A 17519-nucleotide genomic window follows, 5' to 3' on the forward strand; every position below is an offset into this window, starting at 1 on the left:
ATACAGCAGCATCCAGGCGCGGTGGCTCACACCTGTAATCTCAGCACTTTGGGAGGCCTAGGTGGGCAGATCATCTGAGGTCAGGAGTTCGAGACCTGGCTAACATGGTGAAACCCCGTCTCTACTAAAAATACACAATTAGCTGGGCGTGGTGGTGTATGCCTGTAATCCCAGCTACCTGGGAGGCTGAGGCAGGAGGATCGCTTGAACCCAGGAGGTAGAGATTGTAGTAAGCTGAGATTGCACCATTGCAGTCCAGCCTGGACAACAAGAGCAAAACTCCATCTCAAAAAAAAAAAAAAAAAAAAAAAATTCACAGCAGCATTTGTCATAAAGTCAAAAAGTGGAAACAGGCCAGGCCTGGTGGCTCATACCTGTAATCCCAGCACTTTGGGAGACCAAGGTGGGTGGATCACTTGAGCTCAGGAATTCGAGACCAGCCTGGGTAACATGGCGAAACCCCATCTCCACCAAAAATACAAAAATTAGCCAGGCATGGTGGCGTGTATCTGTGGGCCCTGGGGAGTTAAAGTAGGTGGATGGCTTGATCCTGGGAGGCAGAGGCTGCAGTGAGCCGAAATCCTGCCACTATACTCCAGGCTGGCTGACAGAGTGAGACTCTGCCTCAAAAAAAAAAAAAAAAAAAAAAAAAAGTGGAAACAACCTAAATGTTGATCAACTGATAGATAAGTAAAATGTGGTCCATTGATACAATGGAATATTATTCGGCAATAAAAAGGAATGCAGTACCCATACACGGTATAGCACAGAGGAACCTGAAGATGCTGTGCTCAACTGAAGAGGCCAGGACAGGAAAAAACCACATTGTTTATGATTCCATTTGTATGAAATATCCAATCCAGAAAGGGCAAATTAAGCAGAGACAAGAAGTAGATTAGTGGTTGATTACTGGTTGTCCAGGGCTGAGGCAGAGAGGGAGATTTTGGGTGGATATTGAAGATTATGGATTTCTTTTTGCAGTGACAAAATGTTCCAAAATCAATTTGTGGATTATACCTCAATAAATCATTAGGAAGAAAATATGTAAGGTGATCTAAGGCAGAAGAGAAAGTGGAGGTAATTCTCAATGTGCTGTCTACCAGGGGAAGAAGTGGGACTGGGTTACAACAAAGTCCAGTGAGAAAAGAAAGGCCAGGCCTGGCGCAGTGGCTCACATGAATAGTCCCAACACTTTGGCAGGCTGAGGCAGGAGGATTGTTTGAGCCCAAGAGTTCAAGACCAGCCTGGGCAACTTAGTGAGATCCCATCTCTAAAAAAAAAAAAAAGAAAAAGAAAAAGAAAAAGAAAAATTTCTTTAATTATCCAGGGATGGTGGCACATGCCTATAGTCCCAGCTACTTGGGAGGCTGAGGCAGGAGGATCACTTGAGCCCAGGAGACTGAGGCTGCAGTGAGTGGTGATCACATCACTATACTCCTGCCTGGGTGACAGAGCAAGACCCTGTCTCAAAAAAAAAAAACAAAAAAACAAAAAAACAAGTTCTGTGGTTATCACAATAGAGGGACCAGAAGGAATAAGTACTGAAGACAGAATTTCTTCCAACATGAGCTGCATTACCTCTTAAGGAGCAGACATTTACAAAAGTAAAAGAGTCAGATTAGAACCAAAAAGAAGTGAAGTGCTAGCTGGGGGGTGGGGAGTGGGGGGTGGGACTAGAAAGAGATGGCTCTAAGGTGAAGGTTAACCAAGACAGAAACACCAGAGTGAAAAGAAAAGCAACCAAAGCTATCACTAGGCCAGTCACTTACGGGCCTGTCATTCCTCCTTCTAAACAAGATACTTAATCTCACCTTGTATTCATCCAACCAGACATGTGCCAGCCTCAAAGAGTTGTGTGTCATGGTGTCCTGGCCTTCAGGAGATCCATATGGTCGCCTTTTTCGGAAAATGTGTCCTACTCGAGAGCAAGGGATGATGAAGAGCTTCCCGCCACACATCCAGATCTGGCCAGAAGCAAAAACAGGTGCTAGCAGTTGCCTCACATTGTTGTGAAACCAGTGTATGAATTTTCTTTTTTTTTTAAGATGGGGTTTCACCATAATGGCCAGGCTGGTCTTGAACTCCTGGCCTCAGGTGATCCACCCACCTCGGCCTCCCAAAGTGCTAGGATTACAGGTGTGAGCCACCACCACACCCAGCCAAGAATTTTCAATAAAATTAATCTTTATTCAATAGGTGTTTATGAAACTTGGCAAGATATTTTATCAGATACAAATATTCAAACAGAAGAAAGTCAGAAGGTGCACATTGTTCTATCTTTATGATTACAAGGAACTAAATTCTGAAACAGTGCATATAATGCACACTTACTACCATGTGTCTGAAACTGCACTTACCAAACTGTGCTGCTTTAACAGATCAAGAGACTTTATCTTAGGCACCTAAGGACAGAAGTGCTTATCTAATTTCAGTTTCACAGGTAGTTGCTTATACAATGCATATAATATCTTAGAAAATAGATTTTTAAAAATAAAATATATAGAATAACTCCAGATTAAGATTCAAAAGGCCTTAGCTCATCTAAATCTTGTCCATGACTATCTGAGCTACTTTAGAGTTAAGTTCATTTTTGTGGGACTCGATTACCTTATCTTAAAAAAAAAAAAAAAAAGAAACTGAACTTTCAATAAAATCCATTAGGCCTTTAACCCTAAAATTCTAAAATTTACAGAATGAAAACCTGCCTTTTTTTTTTTTTTTTTTTTGAGATGGAGTCTCACTCTTGTCCCCCAGGCTAGAGTGCAGTGGCACCCGGCTCACTGCAACCTCGCTTCCCAGGTTCAAGCCATTCTCCTGCCTCAGCCTCCCAAGTAGAGGTTATTACAGGCGCCTGCCACCATGCCCAGCTAATTTTTTTTGTATTTTTAGTAGAAATGGGGTTTCACCATGTTGGCCAGGCTGGTCTTGAACTCCTGACCTCAGGTGATCAGCCCACCTCAGCCTCCCAAAGTGCTGGGATTACAGTCGTGAGCCACTGCACCCAGCCAAAACCTGCTTCTTACAAATACTACAGTCAATACATCTGCAGAAATACAGGACACATGTACAGGTATCATAGTATTATCTGACAGGGTTTGTGCTACCTGGACTAGGAGATGGTTGGGAAGAAATACTGGGATATTTACTCGGAAGGAGAAGTCTCAGCTCTCTCCCTGCCCTCTTCCTGCCTTTTCCAAAGACTGTCTACGCCACACTCCTCTGAGCCACAGACCCCACCTACACTGTCACCCTTCAAACCTTAGTAATTGGAGAAGACAGATTATGCGGGATGGATTTTTTTTTTTTTTTTGAGTCGGAGTTTCGCTCGTTACCCAGGCTGGAGTGCAATGGCGCGATCTCGGCTCACCGCAACCTCTGCCTCCTGGGTTCAGGCAATTCTCCTGCCTCAGCCTCCTGAGTAGCTGGGATTACAGGCACGCGCCACCACCATTTTGACCAGGATGGTCTCATCTCTTGACCTCGTGATCCACCCGCCTCGGCCTCCCAAAGTGCTGGGATTACAGGCGTGAGCCACCGCGCCCGGCTGCATTTATAATTTTTAAAAAATAAATACATACATAGGGTGGAATAACAGACACTGGAGACTCTAAAAGGTGGGAGGGAGGAGGGATGACATACCACCCACCGGGTACAGTGTCCATCATTCCAGTGATGAGTGCACTAGGGCCAGACTTTACTGCCACACACTACGCACTTGCATCTCTAAGTCCATAAAAATAGGCTGGGCACAGAGGCTCGCACCTTGGGGGAGGCCAAGGCAGGAGGACTGCTTGAGTTCAGGAGTTCAAGACCAGCGGGCAACACAGGGAGACAACTCTACAGAAAATAAAAAATTAGCCAGGTGTGGTGGCGTGTGCCTGTACTCCCAGCTACCCTGGAGGCCGAGAGGCAGGAGGCTCGCTTGAGCCCGGGAGTTTTGAGGCTGCAGTGAGTCACTGTGTTCATGTCACTCTACTCCAACCTGGGCAGCAGAGCAAGACCCTGTCTCAAAAAAATAAGTTTGAATAAATACCTGTGTTCTTATACGCTTTTCCATTTTGTTGTTTTCCTAGCCGCTGGATCAACACAGATACTTTTGACATTTAGAACAGATATCATCCATATCACAGATTCTGGCAAAGTAGCACTTATTAAGGATCGTTTGTCAATAAAGATAATCATGGAGCACTCTGGGAGGCCGAGGCAGGAGGATCACTTGAGCCCGGGAGTTTGACACTAGCCTGGGCAACACAGTGAGACCCCATCTCTACAAAAACAGAAAAACTACAGGCGCATGCCTGTAGACCCAGCTAATCAGGAGGCTGAGCAAGAGGATCGCTGGAGCCCAGGAGGCTGCAGTTACCATGATCACACAACTGCACTCCAGCCTGGGTGACAGAGAAGACTCTATCTCAAAAAAAAATTATAATAATGAGAATTTACAGAAAATATGAGATCATGGATGAAAATCATATTCTACTAATTGAGCATGCAAAAAATAAAATTACCCGAAATGATATTTCCAAATTTTCTCCTCCCCAGATATCCATGCCACTATCATACTGTCCAAGTTCGTGGAAATACTGTCTGTTCATGGCGAACAAACCTCCAGCCATTGTTGGTGACCTAGAAAAAGGAAAACAACGACTGTACTAATTCCATCTTGTCAAACAAAAGTTTACACTACTTATGTTAAAAATATTCAGTGTTGCTTTGGAACATAACTAATAAAAACTGAATGAATGACTAGGAAACATTTTATCCAGCATCAGAAAATGAGCCAGGCCATACAACTGAATTTTCTAGATTGCTAATAATATGCTAGTGTCTGGCACTCAAAGCCTACTTCTCTCAGTCTCAGAAGTTCTTTTCCCATTATAACCATTTCTGGTAGAAATCCACCTCATATGGTTATTGCTTCTGACACTCTCACAGAGCCTTAAGGACAAAACCTGGGCTCTAAGGTCCACCAAGGAGAGACCTGACAGACGTCACACACGGCGAGTTGGACTCACACGAGTTAGACCAGTGGCTCTCAACTGGGATGACTGTGTTCCCCAACAGACAGTTCGTAATGTTTGGAGCATTTTTAGCTGTCACATCTTGATGTGCTTGTGTGGCAGGGTGCTTCCAGAATCTGGGTTGAGGTCAGGGATTCTGCTAACTATCCTAAAATGCACAAGAGGGCCCCCTACAACAAAGAATTATCTGGCCCAAAAAGTCAGTAGTGCCAAGGTGAGCAGCCCTGTGCTGGAGTGGGCAAAGTCGCAGACTGGTCCTCTTAGGGACCTGTGCTAGCTTCCAGTCAGCTCACTGCCTCCAATGGGACAGAGCGGATCGTGGATTCTAGTGGGCCAAGCTGCCTGCAGAAAAGAAGCCAAATTATCTCTGCAGGGAAAAAACATCATCCCAGGTATGAATGTATTTCTATCATTTTTCATATATCATGTCTGGTGCTAAGCAAAAATAAATAAGCAACAAATAAATAACCAGGCAACTGGGAGGTAAAATCACATGAAAGCAAAGCGAGAGCAACAACCTACAACAGAAACAGATGTGCAGGGTTTCAAATTACAGACTTGTCAAGCAAAGACTTGAGCTGCTCAGTATATTCAAAGAAAAAGACAAGACAGAATTCCACAGTCAATTAGTTACTTCCAAAAAGTAACAATGTTTATACATACCCAAAAAACACTTTATAAAAACAAGACAAAAAAAATTTAAGCAGCCAATGAAAAAGAGATTATCTTAAGGGAAGCAAAGTAAGACTAAACTGACTTCCTGTCTGAAACAGTGAATGCCGGAAGGTTCTTGAATGATGCCTTCAAAGTCCTGAAAGAAGGTATCTGCCACTGCCAACCTAAAAGTGGATACTGAATAAAAATGTTCTTCAAAATAATGAGGAAACACAAGGACATTTTCGGAAAAACAGAGGATGAATCACTAGGTGGTCCAAAAAAGGAACTCCTAAGAGTGTTCTTCAGCCAGGATGACAGCAGTCCCAGATCCAGCCTGCAGCTGCAGAAGGAACAGGGTAACATGAAGGGGAAATACTTGGGCAAGCCAGCATGAATACTGCTATGTAACAAATGGCTTCTGGGGCTTAAATGATATGGACAGCAACAATAGCATACACACTGAGGGAGGGATAGCTGAAACGTGAACATTATGAGATCCTGGCATTGTTTGGAGAAAGTACCAATTTTGATTACACTCTGGTAAATCAAGAACAAATGCAGTATTCTTTAAGAAAACCACTAAAAGAGCAGTATAGGAATGTACAACTATAAACATGGAGTGGCCACTGGGAACAGAAATAAGTGGACTCAATCCAAAAGAAGTTCAGAAAAGAGAAAACGTTACACTACACACAGGACACACAGAAAGCCAAGAGTAGTACTGAGACCTCAAAAGACTACATTTTTCACACTGGTTTAAAAACAAAACTTAGGCCAGGCACAGTGGCTCACACCTGTATTCTCAGCACTTTGGCTTTGGGAAGCCGAGATGGGCTGATCACCTGAGGTTGGGAGTTCGAGACCAGCCTGACCAACATGGAGAAACCCCATCTCTACTAAAAATACAAAATTAGCCAGTCATGGTGGCACATGCCTGTAATCCCAGCTACTCAGGAGGCTGAGGCAGGAGAATTGCTTGAACCTGGGAGGCAGAGGTTGCAGCGAGCCAAAATTGCGCCATTGCACTCTAGCCTGGGCAACAAGAGCAATGCTCTGTCTCGAAAAGGAAAAAAAAAAACCCACAAACTTAATTAAAACAAACTTGAGTACATGCTGCTTATGAGGGACACATCTAAAGATAAGACCCATGGAAAGATTGACAGTAAGAGAAAAGTCGCCAGCACACAACTAGAAGGAACCACACAATGGTACCGAGAGGCAGAGGACAGGGAGCGACACAAATGAGTGGCGTCCACACTCCTCATGCAGGCAGGTCTACAGCTGGCGAATGCGGAAAAGAGGAATCCACTTATACTGGGTGCAGGAAGTAAGAAACAGAAAGTTAAAAGAATTTTTCTCTGGGAAGAAAGAATGGTGGGGAGGAGCAGAACACCACGTTTCATACTGAGTTCTACATGATTTGATCCATTACTGGATTTGTATTTCTGATTAAAAATTAAGCAATGACAAATACCCATGAAGATGATGAAAGAGGCAAAAACAGACAAAAACTGTCAACTATATACATATAACCAAGTGTGGGGTGCTTTTTGTGATTTAAAAAAATTTAAAAATGCTTTTCTGAACTGCACATAACTTCCTTCATCTTTCGAAAAAGAGCATGGACTGGACAAAAGGAAAAAGGAAAAAACAGAGTCACCACTACTGTCTCCCTCCAGTCACAGGACGTGAGGTCACAGACCAGAAACACAGATGGCCAGTCCCCGATGCAGCACCACTCTTGAGAGACGCACTCCACCACCTAACCCTCCTGTGCAGAGCCGAGGAGTGACCCGCGCTGAATGCCCTGCCAGGGAGTGCAGAGGAGCTGCCAGCACACAGAAACAACGGAGACCTGAGGAGGCTTTTCTCGGGACTTCGCTGTTTGACCAAGATCTGCCACAGATCCCCACACGGAAGGCCTGACAGAGCAGAAGAGGACCCAGCTCTGCTAGTGTGCCATGTCAGACCCCTGCAAGTGCCCCAGGACTTTATCAACCTCCCCTCCTGGCCTGGTTCCAGAGGCCAGCTGAGGACATTCTAGTCACCGTCTGTTGGGACGACATTATCTACTGAAGAGACACCTCTGTGATCCAGCAATTTACTCCTAACCTAGAAGCCATGAGCAAGAATATTCTCTAACAACGCTGCTTGTAATGTTCCGAAAAACAACCAAGGCCGAGCGTGGTGGCTCACGCCTGTGATCCCAGCACTTTGGGAGGCCAAGGTGGGCGGATCACCTGAGGTTGGGAGATCCAGACCAGCCTGACCAACACAGAGAAACCCTGTCTCTACTAAAATACAAAATTAGCCGAGCATGTTGGTGCATGCCTGTAATCCCAGCTACTCGGGAAGCTGAGGCAGGAGATCACTTAAACCCAGGAGTGAGCCGAGATGGCGCCCCTGCACTTCAGCCTGGGCAACAACTTCAAAACTCCATCTCAAAAAAAAAAAAAAACAAACACACCTCAGTTGTCCCACCAAAAAACAGTAAACTGAACAAGCTGTGGTATATTCGTGTAAGAGAATATTATACAGCAATAAAAATTATACCTATATACAACATGGAATAATATTTTAAAATGTTCAACAAAAGAAGAAAGAGAGCTCTCCTCACCTCCTTCCTGGCTTTTCCCTTCCCTCTACTGTAAAAAGAAAAAAGAAAAAGAAAAAGAAAAAGAAAAAAAAAAGAAGCAAGACAAAATAAGAAGTCATAATGTCTTTACTTCTGCAAAGTACAGCAGCAGGCAAACTGAACTGTTTTGTGTAGAGATGTATTCTTAGGCAGCAAAATTATACAGGAAAGCAAGAAAATGATTACCAGGGTCAGAGCAAAGACACCTCTACGTGTCAGGGCAGTGACTGGGTCTGCACGCTGCTTCCTGCACTGGCTGGTAGCTACCTGTGTGTCACAGTGTGACCATGTGTTAAAGTGTGTGTGCATATGGAGTACATACTTTATATCTATACCTTTTATGTACGTTATTTTCCATAACAAAAAGCTTTTTAAAAAAGAGTAGGTGCAAAAACTTTAAAAAAAGTAAAAATACAGACAAACCTCTTTGAATTCAACCTAAATAAGAATTTTTTTTTTTTTGAGACAGAGTTTCGCTCTTGTTACCCAGGCTGGAGTGCAATGGTGCAATCTCGGCTCACCGCAACCTCCGCCTCCTGGGTTCAGGCAATTCTCCTGCCTCAGCCTCCTTGAGTAGCTGGGATTACAGGCACGCGCCACCATGCCCAGCTATTTTTTGTATTTTTAGTAGAGACGGGGTTGCACCATGTTGACCAGGATGGTGTCGAGCTCTTGACCTTGTGATCCACCTGCCTCGGCCTCCCAAAGTGCTGGGATTACAGGCTTGAGCCACCGCGCCCGGCCTAAATAAGAAATTTTTTAAGAAAACAAAAATAAGAGAGATTTATTTTAGAGAAGATGAAACACAGGTGAGAACATAATATAATTCTATACTATGACTTCGTAACTACACCAGCAGGAATCATCTTCAAAATCCTAATGAAAGAAAAGGCTTGCATATTAATGTTTTTCACAGCACCACTCACTACCAAAGAGCTGAAGGCAAGTTGGTGACAATAAGTCCACCACGATGTTTGACATAAACACAGTAGGGCTTCCTCGGCAATGGTGGCCTGCTCTATCTGCCTTTCTCAGGAAGGAAGCTCTGAGTTCTTGAGGGCACTGATAGTATCTTAATCATAAATCTTTCCTTAGGACTTGGCAGACTGCATAAAGTTCAATACAAACTCAAGAATTTTTTAACATACAAATTAAGTCAACACTTTCACTCCTTACAAAGAAGGAGGAATTATCTTTAACATAATTTTTTTCTCTTTTAAGGAAGCACTGGTGAAAACTTTTCAAACAAAGGAGCGGTCTTACTTTATTGGTGTGGTGGCTCCCTCGGCTCCTCCTAGCTCAGAAAGGGGGACGAGATCCCATCTGAAGTGCAGTCCCCAGTTGAATCCCCCGCGGACGACGGGGGACGAGCTGTAGGCAAGTGTGTCGGCACTGATGATATCGATCACTGGGCACACCACGGTATGCTGGTCCTCACGGATGGCAGCCAGCAAGGGCTGCAGCCACATCACGTTCACTTCACAGTGGCTGTCCAGGAACACAAGGACTTCTCCTGGGGAGGCAACAACAGCGGCTCAGAAGAGCGTTTTAACACTCCATTTAGGTATAGCTACCCAAGCGATGGGATGGTGCAATGACACAGCATGAAATGCGATGGCCACCTCCCAGCCAGAGGGCTTTATCGCTCCATCACACTTGACTGCCGATGGTCCACAAGGGACGTCCCTCAGCCAGTAATGCTGTATGCAGTGTCCTGCTGTAATTGAGGGACCCATATAAATTATACGCGCATCTCTTGAGAAAACTGGCCGACAATTTAGAATCTCTTAGTAAACAGAGTCAGAGTCTCACAGTAACAACGCAACTCTTTGCAAGGCCAGATATTATTTCAAGAGGTTTTGGTGCCATGACAGTGGCCAGTTATGTGTAGCTATTTCTATTACAATTATTTTAATCAAAGTATTTTGAAATTTAGCACACACTTAGAATACATCTCTCTGCCTCAGTAAACAGAGAACAGAGAACACAGCTGCCTTTTCACCAGTGACTGAGAAATGCACGGCCACTAAGGAAGAATGCCATCGCACAGCAGTTCTCTCCAAAGTGAGGGAGGCGCAGCGGTGGTGCTGTCGGGGACGCCTTGTGCTCATTTCTGTTTCTTCCATCTCCCACCTTTCCTTTCTACTACCCCCGATCCTCTTGGCTTCAGTGGCTCTCATCTGCCAATGGGATACAACTTTCTTCTGCTTCGCAAAATAGAAATCATCAAACTTTTATCCTGCATTTTAAGCTCCTATTGATAAATGTGAGCAGGACTGAGGATTTTTTTAAAAAGTTACAAATTTAAGAACTCCATGGTTCTTCTGGGCTGTTGAGTAACTTCAACTCTCATCATCAGGTTGCATTATTGATTTTCTAAATGTGCACTCATGTATCAAGATTTTATATGAACTACTTAAAGCACCAGATGTTATCTATCCAACTTCAACTAGTGATAAAAGCAGTATCTCAGACAGTTTTCAATGATGTCAGTGAATCAGTCCCGCAGTTCAGTGTCTGTGAACAACCTGAATGGGGAGGGATGTGAGCAGCAGGCAGCTCTCCACTGTCACCGAAGGCAGAAAGGCAAAACGTCCGACATGTGGGGGTGAGATCAATTCAGTCAAGATTTTTTCCAGGAGAAAATGGATTCAAAGCTTTTTTTTTTTTGAGACAGAGTCTGTCTCCAGGGTGGAGTGCAGTGGTGTGATCTCGGCTCACTAAAACCTCTGCCTACTGGGTTCAAGCAATTCTACTGCTTCAGCCTCCTGAGTAGCTGGGACTACAGGCGCCCGCCACCATACCCAGCTAATTTTTGTATTTTTTGTAGAGACGGGGTTTCACCATGTTGGCCAGGATGGTCTCAATCTCTTGACCTCATGATCTGCCCACCTCGGCCTCCCAAAGGGCTGGGATTACAGGTGTGAGCCACCATGCCCAGCCCATAGCTTTTCTTAATTCTAAGTGTTACTTTTTCCAATTAACACCAATTTAACTAAATAAAAACTACGCTTAGTCACACTGAACCTGAGACAATGACTTCCACGCAACTGGCTTACTTCTGACAGATCCTAAACTGTATCTGAATGAGGACCTGAACAGATCATAAAGGGAAAAAAACCTAAATAACTATTGCTATGTAAAAAAAGTCAATTCACAGTAAACATGCATTGTAACAGTACAATGTTTTGAGTGGCTTAATATTAAATACCCCACAATTTTCACTTTATTGCTCAGCCTTGAGTAATTCCAAAGTCAATTCAGTAAGTCTTTACATGACTAGAAACCTAGAAAAGAAAATATCTCAAGCCTTGAATTCAGTCTGCCTCCAACTGCAGACGGGATGTAGAGGAGCTGCGTCTCTTGTTTGTTAATTGCTTCAGGTCACCGTGGGCTTAAGAGAGTGAAGAGAAGACAGATCCTAAAAGTGAAGTCCTAGTTCACCCCAGCACATGAGCCAGTGGCTACACAGGAGGAGCGGGGTGGGGGAGCAATGCCAACCACCACAAGCCTGGTGGCAGGTTATCTAGAAGAGCGTGGAATACAGGAAGGACTGCAGCAGACGCTGTCTCTGCTAGGGAATGTCCCCACCAAGTTCTGTTATTCTCAAATGACTTCCATAATTTTTTTTGCCATGTCTATGCACTACCTGCAATATGATATGCCTAACATTTTTAGGCAGACTCATTTCAGTTTTGATTTAATTAAATTTATTTAAAAATTTTTTAAAAATCATGATCATAACTAAAACTCAGGGAGACCAATTACACACAAGTAACCATAAAACAAAATACAACAGAATCAATATAATATAACTGAAGACCAAACAGATACATTTTCTGCGGAAGCCTGATTTTGACGCCTGTTCTTTCTTTTCAAAGGCTCGGGAGATCAGCGCATGATGGAAAGGTTTTAAAGATACACTAGTAACAATGGAGACTTTTTCCAGATGCAATCAGAAGAATTAGAGGGAATTTTAAAGAAAATGCCTTTTACAGTTATGTAAGTCAATCTTACATCTATTTCCCAATTAAAGCCATAATGTGTAGCTCGAGGCATGCACTCCACACTAAGAATTAAAAGCATAATTCCAATCAACAGTTTGGGTTCATACATTTAAAATTTTGTATTTAAAATCATAAAAGTTCAGTCATATGTTGGTCTCGGCTTTTCTGCTTATATAAGGAACAAGATACAAAATCGACTTGAGGGGCAGTAACTACCAAAAAGCGTCACTAAGAAAACAGACACTGAGGATTTGAGAGTTCAGCCCCCTACACTACGTGCTTTGGGGTAGCAGGCTGGGCGCTATTGAAAAGGCCTTTGCCAAAGAGAACAAGCCTTATCTCTCCTGCTGGCAATGTCCATTTGAAACACCACTGTTCATAGACTGCAGAATCAGCAAAGGCCCTGAGGCTGAAGCCCTTGCCATCCAGCACCCACAGAGCAAAGCTAACGAGAAGTGATACCTGTCGCATGGGCTGCGCCAATCATTCTTCCTCGAATCAAGCCCTCACGCTTGGTATTTCTTATGATTTTAATTTTTCCAGGGAGGTATTTTTGGACATATTCATCTAGTTCTCCTTTCAAATCATCTGAAAATAGAGTTCCACAATTATTCAAACTGTATGAGACATATATAAAAACACTTGACAGCTATTCTAAAGTTGTATTTAATACTTGCTAAAATTCACAACAAACTATCAAGCAAATACTATAAAATCATCTGCTTTATTTTAAAAGAATATTGTAGCTTATCCTGTAGGAAGAAAAAGGAAAGTAATGAGTAAGATGTGGAATACTAGCCAAGAGGAATACTTTGTAGACTTATATTTATCTCTATAGCGTCGAGCACAATGCTTTGCATAATGTTTGAAACAAATATGTTGAATGCATGAATGTTCAAGTTGATAACAAAGAAAATGAGATATAAATGTCTTTTATTACAAAGAATTTATTGTCTTGGTCCATTTTAAAATAGTTAAGAAACAACTTCTATTGCCCCTAGTAAGAATTACAAGAACAGCATTGAATGTGTCCTTGTATTAATTTAGCACCCTTCTTCCAAGGTTGCTAAATAGTTTTTAAGGAACTCTATGTCATTCACATATTTATTTCATAATAACTCAAAAGACTGTGTAAGATAATAAACAGTAATTCTTTCCATAGTTAATATAGAAACTACTCCGAATTATCGTTAATTTTTCCTTTTAGGTAAAACAGCCACAAAATGAAAACCAAAATACAAGTTCGCTTTAAAAATAAAATCAACCATAAATTCTAGAAATTAGTATGTAACCAATCTTTTACTTGGCCCAGACTCATTTGTTTGGATTTTTTTTTAAGCAAAAGTTTGAGAATTTTGCTCTCACCAGCTTCTGTCCATTTCTTCACCTTCTATATGTAAGTATTCTGGTATACCAACTCTGATGCTGATAGAAGTGGAACTTAATGCCTGAATGCATGAAACAGTTGTGGGCACACACTTGTGCCACTGCATTTCTGCAGGCTGCTGTCATGAAAAGAGCAGAAGGCTTGGAGCCATGCAGACTACAGGCTTCATTTTTATTCTACTACTTAACAGCCGTGGGGTCCTGAGCAAATTAATTTTTATATTTCTCCCTCTATAAAATGATGTTCCAGCCTTTCTTGCAAGGTCACTGAGAGCTGAATGAGCAGTGTAATAAAAAGCCTTCTATCTTGGGAGGCCAAGGTGGGCGGATCACAAGGTCAGGAGTTTGAGACCAGCCTGGCCAATATGGTGAAACCCCGTTTCTACTAACAATACAAAAAAACTGGCTGGGCATAGTAGCACAAGCCTGTAGTCTCAGCTACTCAGGAGGCTGAGGCAGAATTGCTTGAACCTGGGAGACGGAGGTTGCAGTGAGCCGATACCACACCACTGCACTCTACCCTGAGTGACAGAGCAAGACTCTGTCTCAAAAAAAAAAAAAAAAGAAAATAGTTTTGTACCCTGTTTGTATACACAAAGCCATTCTTAGTAACAGTCTATGTTGAATTAAAGAAAGGCGAATAGAGTATGTAGTGAATCATAAAATACTGGCATTCAGAGATCGCTGAAGAGCTATCAGAATGCAATCCACTTTTATCTGAGGACAATCTTATTTTTTTTTTCTTTTTCTTTTTTTTTCTTATTTATCTGGGGACAATCAGTGTAAGAGACTTAATAGAGAAGCATAAGCCAAGGCATTATGCCAAATGAAGAAAGCCCATCTCAAAAGGGAACATGCTGTGTGATTTCATTTACGTGACATTCTTGAAATAACAAAATGAGAGAAGGAAACAAAAGCAGAGAGAATTGTGGTTTCTGGGATTAAAAACGGTGGAGATAAGCAAGGAGGTGTGAGCAGAACCAGGCAGCATGAAGGGCCCTCTGGATGAGGAAACAGCTCTGTATCACTGCAGCGAGGGCTACGAGAGCCCACGTGTGTGACAGAATGACCCTGGTCCCCACAGCATGGTACCAACATGGAGTCCTGGTTTTGGTAGGGGAATTTGATGATGGCAAAACCGGGTGAAGGGTACACAGACCCTCTTTGTACCTTCCTGTGAACCTACAGTTATTTTAGATAAAAAGAGGTGTGTTTTTAAAAGTAAGCCAAAGGAAAAATTTCAAGGGCCAAATTTGGGTAGCACAGTTTGTAAGCAGATTCCAAAGATAACAGATTTCTTCAAACTTATTTGTAGTCAGCCAGCTGTGACTGTGTGCATAGGATCCCTACGGACCATGTACTTGAGCTGCGTTCATGTTTGTCAGTGCTGTAGTGACTGGAAGCCTGGATCCAATGTTACCAGTTACTGCATTCCTTACCAAAGTCACTGTCATCATCCACAAGGATGACCTCATGAAGCAGGTGTGCTGGCGTGCGGTCTACGACACTGTGCACCGTCCGAAGCAGGGCAGAAAAAGCTTCATTGTAGAAACAGATAACAACACTAGCAGCCGGCAGATCAGGTGGGTAGAACTTTGCTTTACATCTGTAAAGATGAGGAAATTCTGACATTTTAAAAGGCTCGGGTGTTTATTATTCTGTACACATTCACTGTCCCCTTGTTCCGCCTCTTTCTAACATTACAATAACAATTTTTAAAAAATCATTTACAAAAACAATATGGTTTCTTCTTCAAGAGTTTTACGTTTTGTTAATAATGTCTCCCTCCTATACCCGCTATCTTGCTTACTTTTGGATAGACACTTTTTAAACTTCAGGGTTTTTTTTTTTCTTTTTTGGAAGAGAGGTTACATAAAAATGTGAGTTCTTTTTACCAAAATCACTGCAAGTGTTTCATGCAGCACTCGTGAGCTCAGAGGTCCAGTTTCTCCTCAGTGAGGTTTCAAAAGGAAACAGAAATATAAAGTTTTTATTTGAAGTTGTATTTTTTGCCCAATAATTAAAAAGATGTGAATAAATTATGATGGTAACAGATAATAGAAGAGCTTCTATGTATCAAATCATTCCAAGTAACTATTTGATAAAAAGGTTAGGAGCTTTAAGCAACATCAAAAAGCCATGAACTGGCCGGCACAGTGGCTCATGCCCGTAATCTCAGCCCTTTGAGTGGCCAAGGAGGTCAGGAGTTCAACATGGTGAAACTCTGTCTCTCCTAAAAGTACAAAAATTAGCCAGGCATGGTGATGGGCACCCGTAGTCCCAGCTACTCAGGAGGCTAAGGCAGGATAATCACTTGAACCTGGGAGGCAGAGGGTGCAGTGAGCTGAGATCTCACCACCACACTCCAGCTTGGGCAAGAGTAAGACTCCATCTCAAAAAAAAAAAAGTGGGGGGGGGCATGAACTTAGAAAACACAATCCAGAGCCCTGAATTCTTTCCCAGGGCACACAGCCCTCTAGCATCTGAGCCCTGCCTCTGTCCAGTCTTGTCACCTCTCTGCAGGACCCTCCTGACCACTCCAGGTCTATGCCCCCATTTCCCCAAACCCTATCATAGCCCTTATTCACATGCTACTGCCAGGACTTGCTGACTTATTTGCCTCCCCTGCTAGACTCTGAGCCCTAAGAACTCAGGACCTACTACATCTGTTTCTGTTTCTTCCAGGGCTCAATAGAGTGTGTAGCAAACAGAAGGTACTCAACAAATGTCTGTCTGTGGAATGACTGACCACATGCATGAAAAGCCTTTGATGGAACAAAAATAATGAAAGAAAAGTGAAATTGAGAGTAACATTCTTCACTGACTTTAATTCCTATTTGCTGTGAATCCAATCAATAAACATTCAGAAGAAACTTATACTCAGGTTACTTAGTTAGCCCCCTACCCCTCTTTCCCAGATGATCTGAAATGTCACAGGAGACAAAGCAAGCCCTAGGACTCTGCGGTCCATCTCAGACCACGTGGCTTCCCATTTGACACAAGTGGAAATCTGTCTCAAGTTTCCTAGTATGCTGAATAAAGATGCTGCATTGCAAAATATGAATACTGTCCTCGTGACTTCTTAAACTGACACTAAAAGCGCTGTGTTGTTAAAATGTATTTGCAAATACAGTAAGGCACATACGCTGCATTCCTCGTGTCTGGCACATCTCTGTGGTAGCCCAAACGGTTACTGATAAGCATATTAAAAGCGTGTTTCTGATAGCCCAAGTCTCTCAACTCCTGATCGCGTTCATTAAAAATCATACCTGCAAAAGAGTGAAGTTAGTCAGTGAATTAAATCTAGAAAGGATCACCAGTTACTGTTAGGATATTATGACCTTAAGAAAAGGCTGACTTTATCCTATTATAATCTAATCTCTCTTTTCGCAAACCTTAGGCATGCGTAGACGTAGAATATCAGTCTACGTCAAAGCAAGTGTGTCTTAACCATAAACACCTCCTGCTTAAAAGCCATAATCTTAAGAATACTTTATTACATTCAAGAGAAAAACTTACCTGCAACCACACACAAAAAAATTATGATAATTTTCTATTAAAGCTATAGATTTTAGAACCCCAGTAAGCCTCAACAGACTTCAATTACATGCAAGTTTTTACTGGAGTCCCTCCCCAGAAAAAGGTGATAGATAAGCTTTTCTATAAAAAGAGCTTCCCAAGTCAGACATAGTGGCTTACACCTGTAATCCTAGCACTTTGGGAAGCCAAGGCAGGAGGATTGCTTGAGCCCAGCCTGGGCAACACAGTGAGACCCTGTCTCTACAAAAAAAAAAAAAAAAAAAAAAAAAAAAA

At 42.6% G+C, this 17519-nt stretch overlaps 1 protein-coding gene and 1 long non-coding RNA gene across 4 annotated transcripts in view; one reads left to right on the forward strand and one right to left on the reverse strand.

Moving 5' to 3' along the window:
* GALNT11 (polypeptide N-acetylgalactosaminyltransferase 11) overlaps positions 1–17519 on the reverse strand; it is a 74044-nt gene that overhangs the window by 6359 nt on the left and 50166 nt on the right. For all 3 annotated transcript variants that reach the window (XM_032244958.1, XM_032244959.1, XM_032244960.1), the window contains 6 exons: positions 16852–16975; positions 15146–15312; positions 12783–12908; positions 9577–9826; positions 4509–4626; positions 1812–1964 (listed from right to left, as the gene is read on the reverse strand). In XM_032244958.1, the coding sequence (XP_032100849.1) occupies positions 1812–1964; positions 4509–4626; positions 9577–9826; positions 12783–12908; positions 15146–15312; positions 16852–16975 (938 nt within the window). The remainder of the gene's footprint in view (positions 1–1811; positions 1965–4508; positions 4627–9576; positions 9827–12782; positions 12909–15145; positions 15313–16851; positions 16976–17519) is intronic.
* On the forward strand, positions 1849–2632 carry LOC116527820. The gene is made up of 2 exons (XR_004258751.1): positions 1849–2020; positions 2160–2632. It is a non-coding gene; the product is annotated as an uncharacterized LOC116527820 (long non-coding RNA).

The sequence above is a fragment of the Sapajus apella genome, unplaced genomic scaffold, assembly GCF_009761245.1.
Source record: "Sapajus apella isolate SASKATOON/1434 unplaced genomic scaffold, GSC_monkey_1.0 scaffold56, whole genome shotgun sequence".
Taxonomy (NCBI): Eukaryota; Metazoa; Chordata; class Mammalia; order Primates; family Cebidae; genus Sapajus; species Sapajus apella.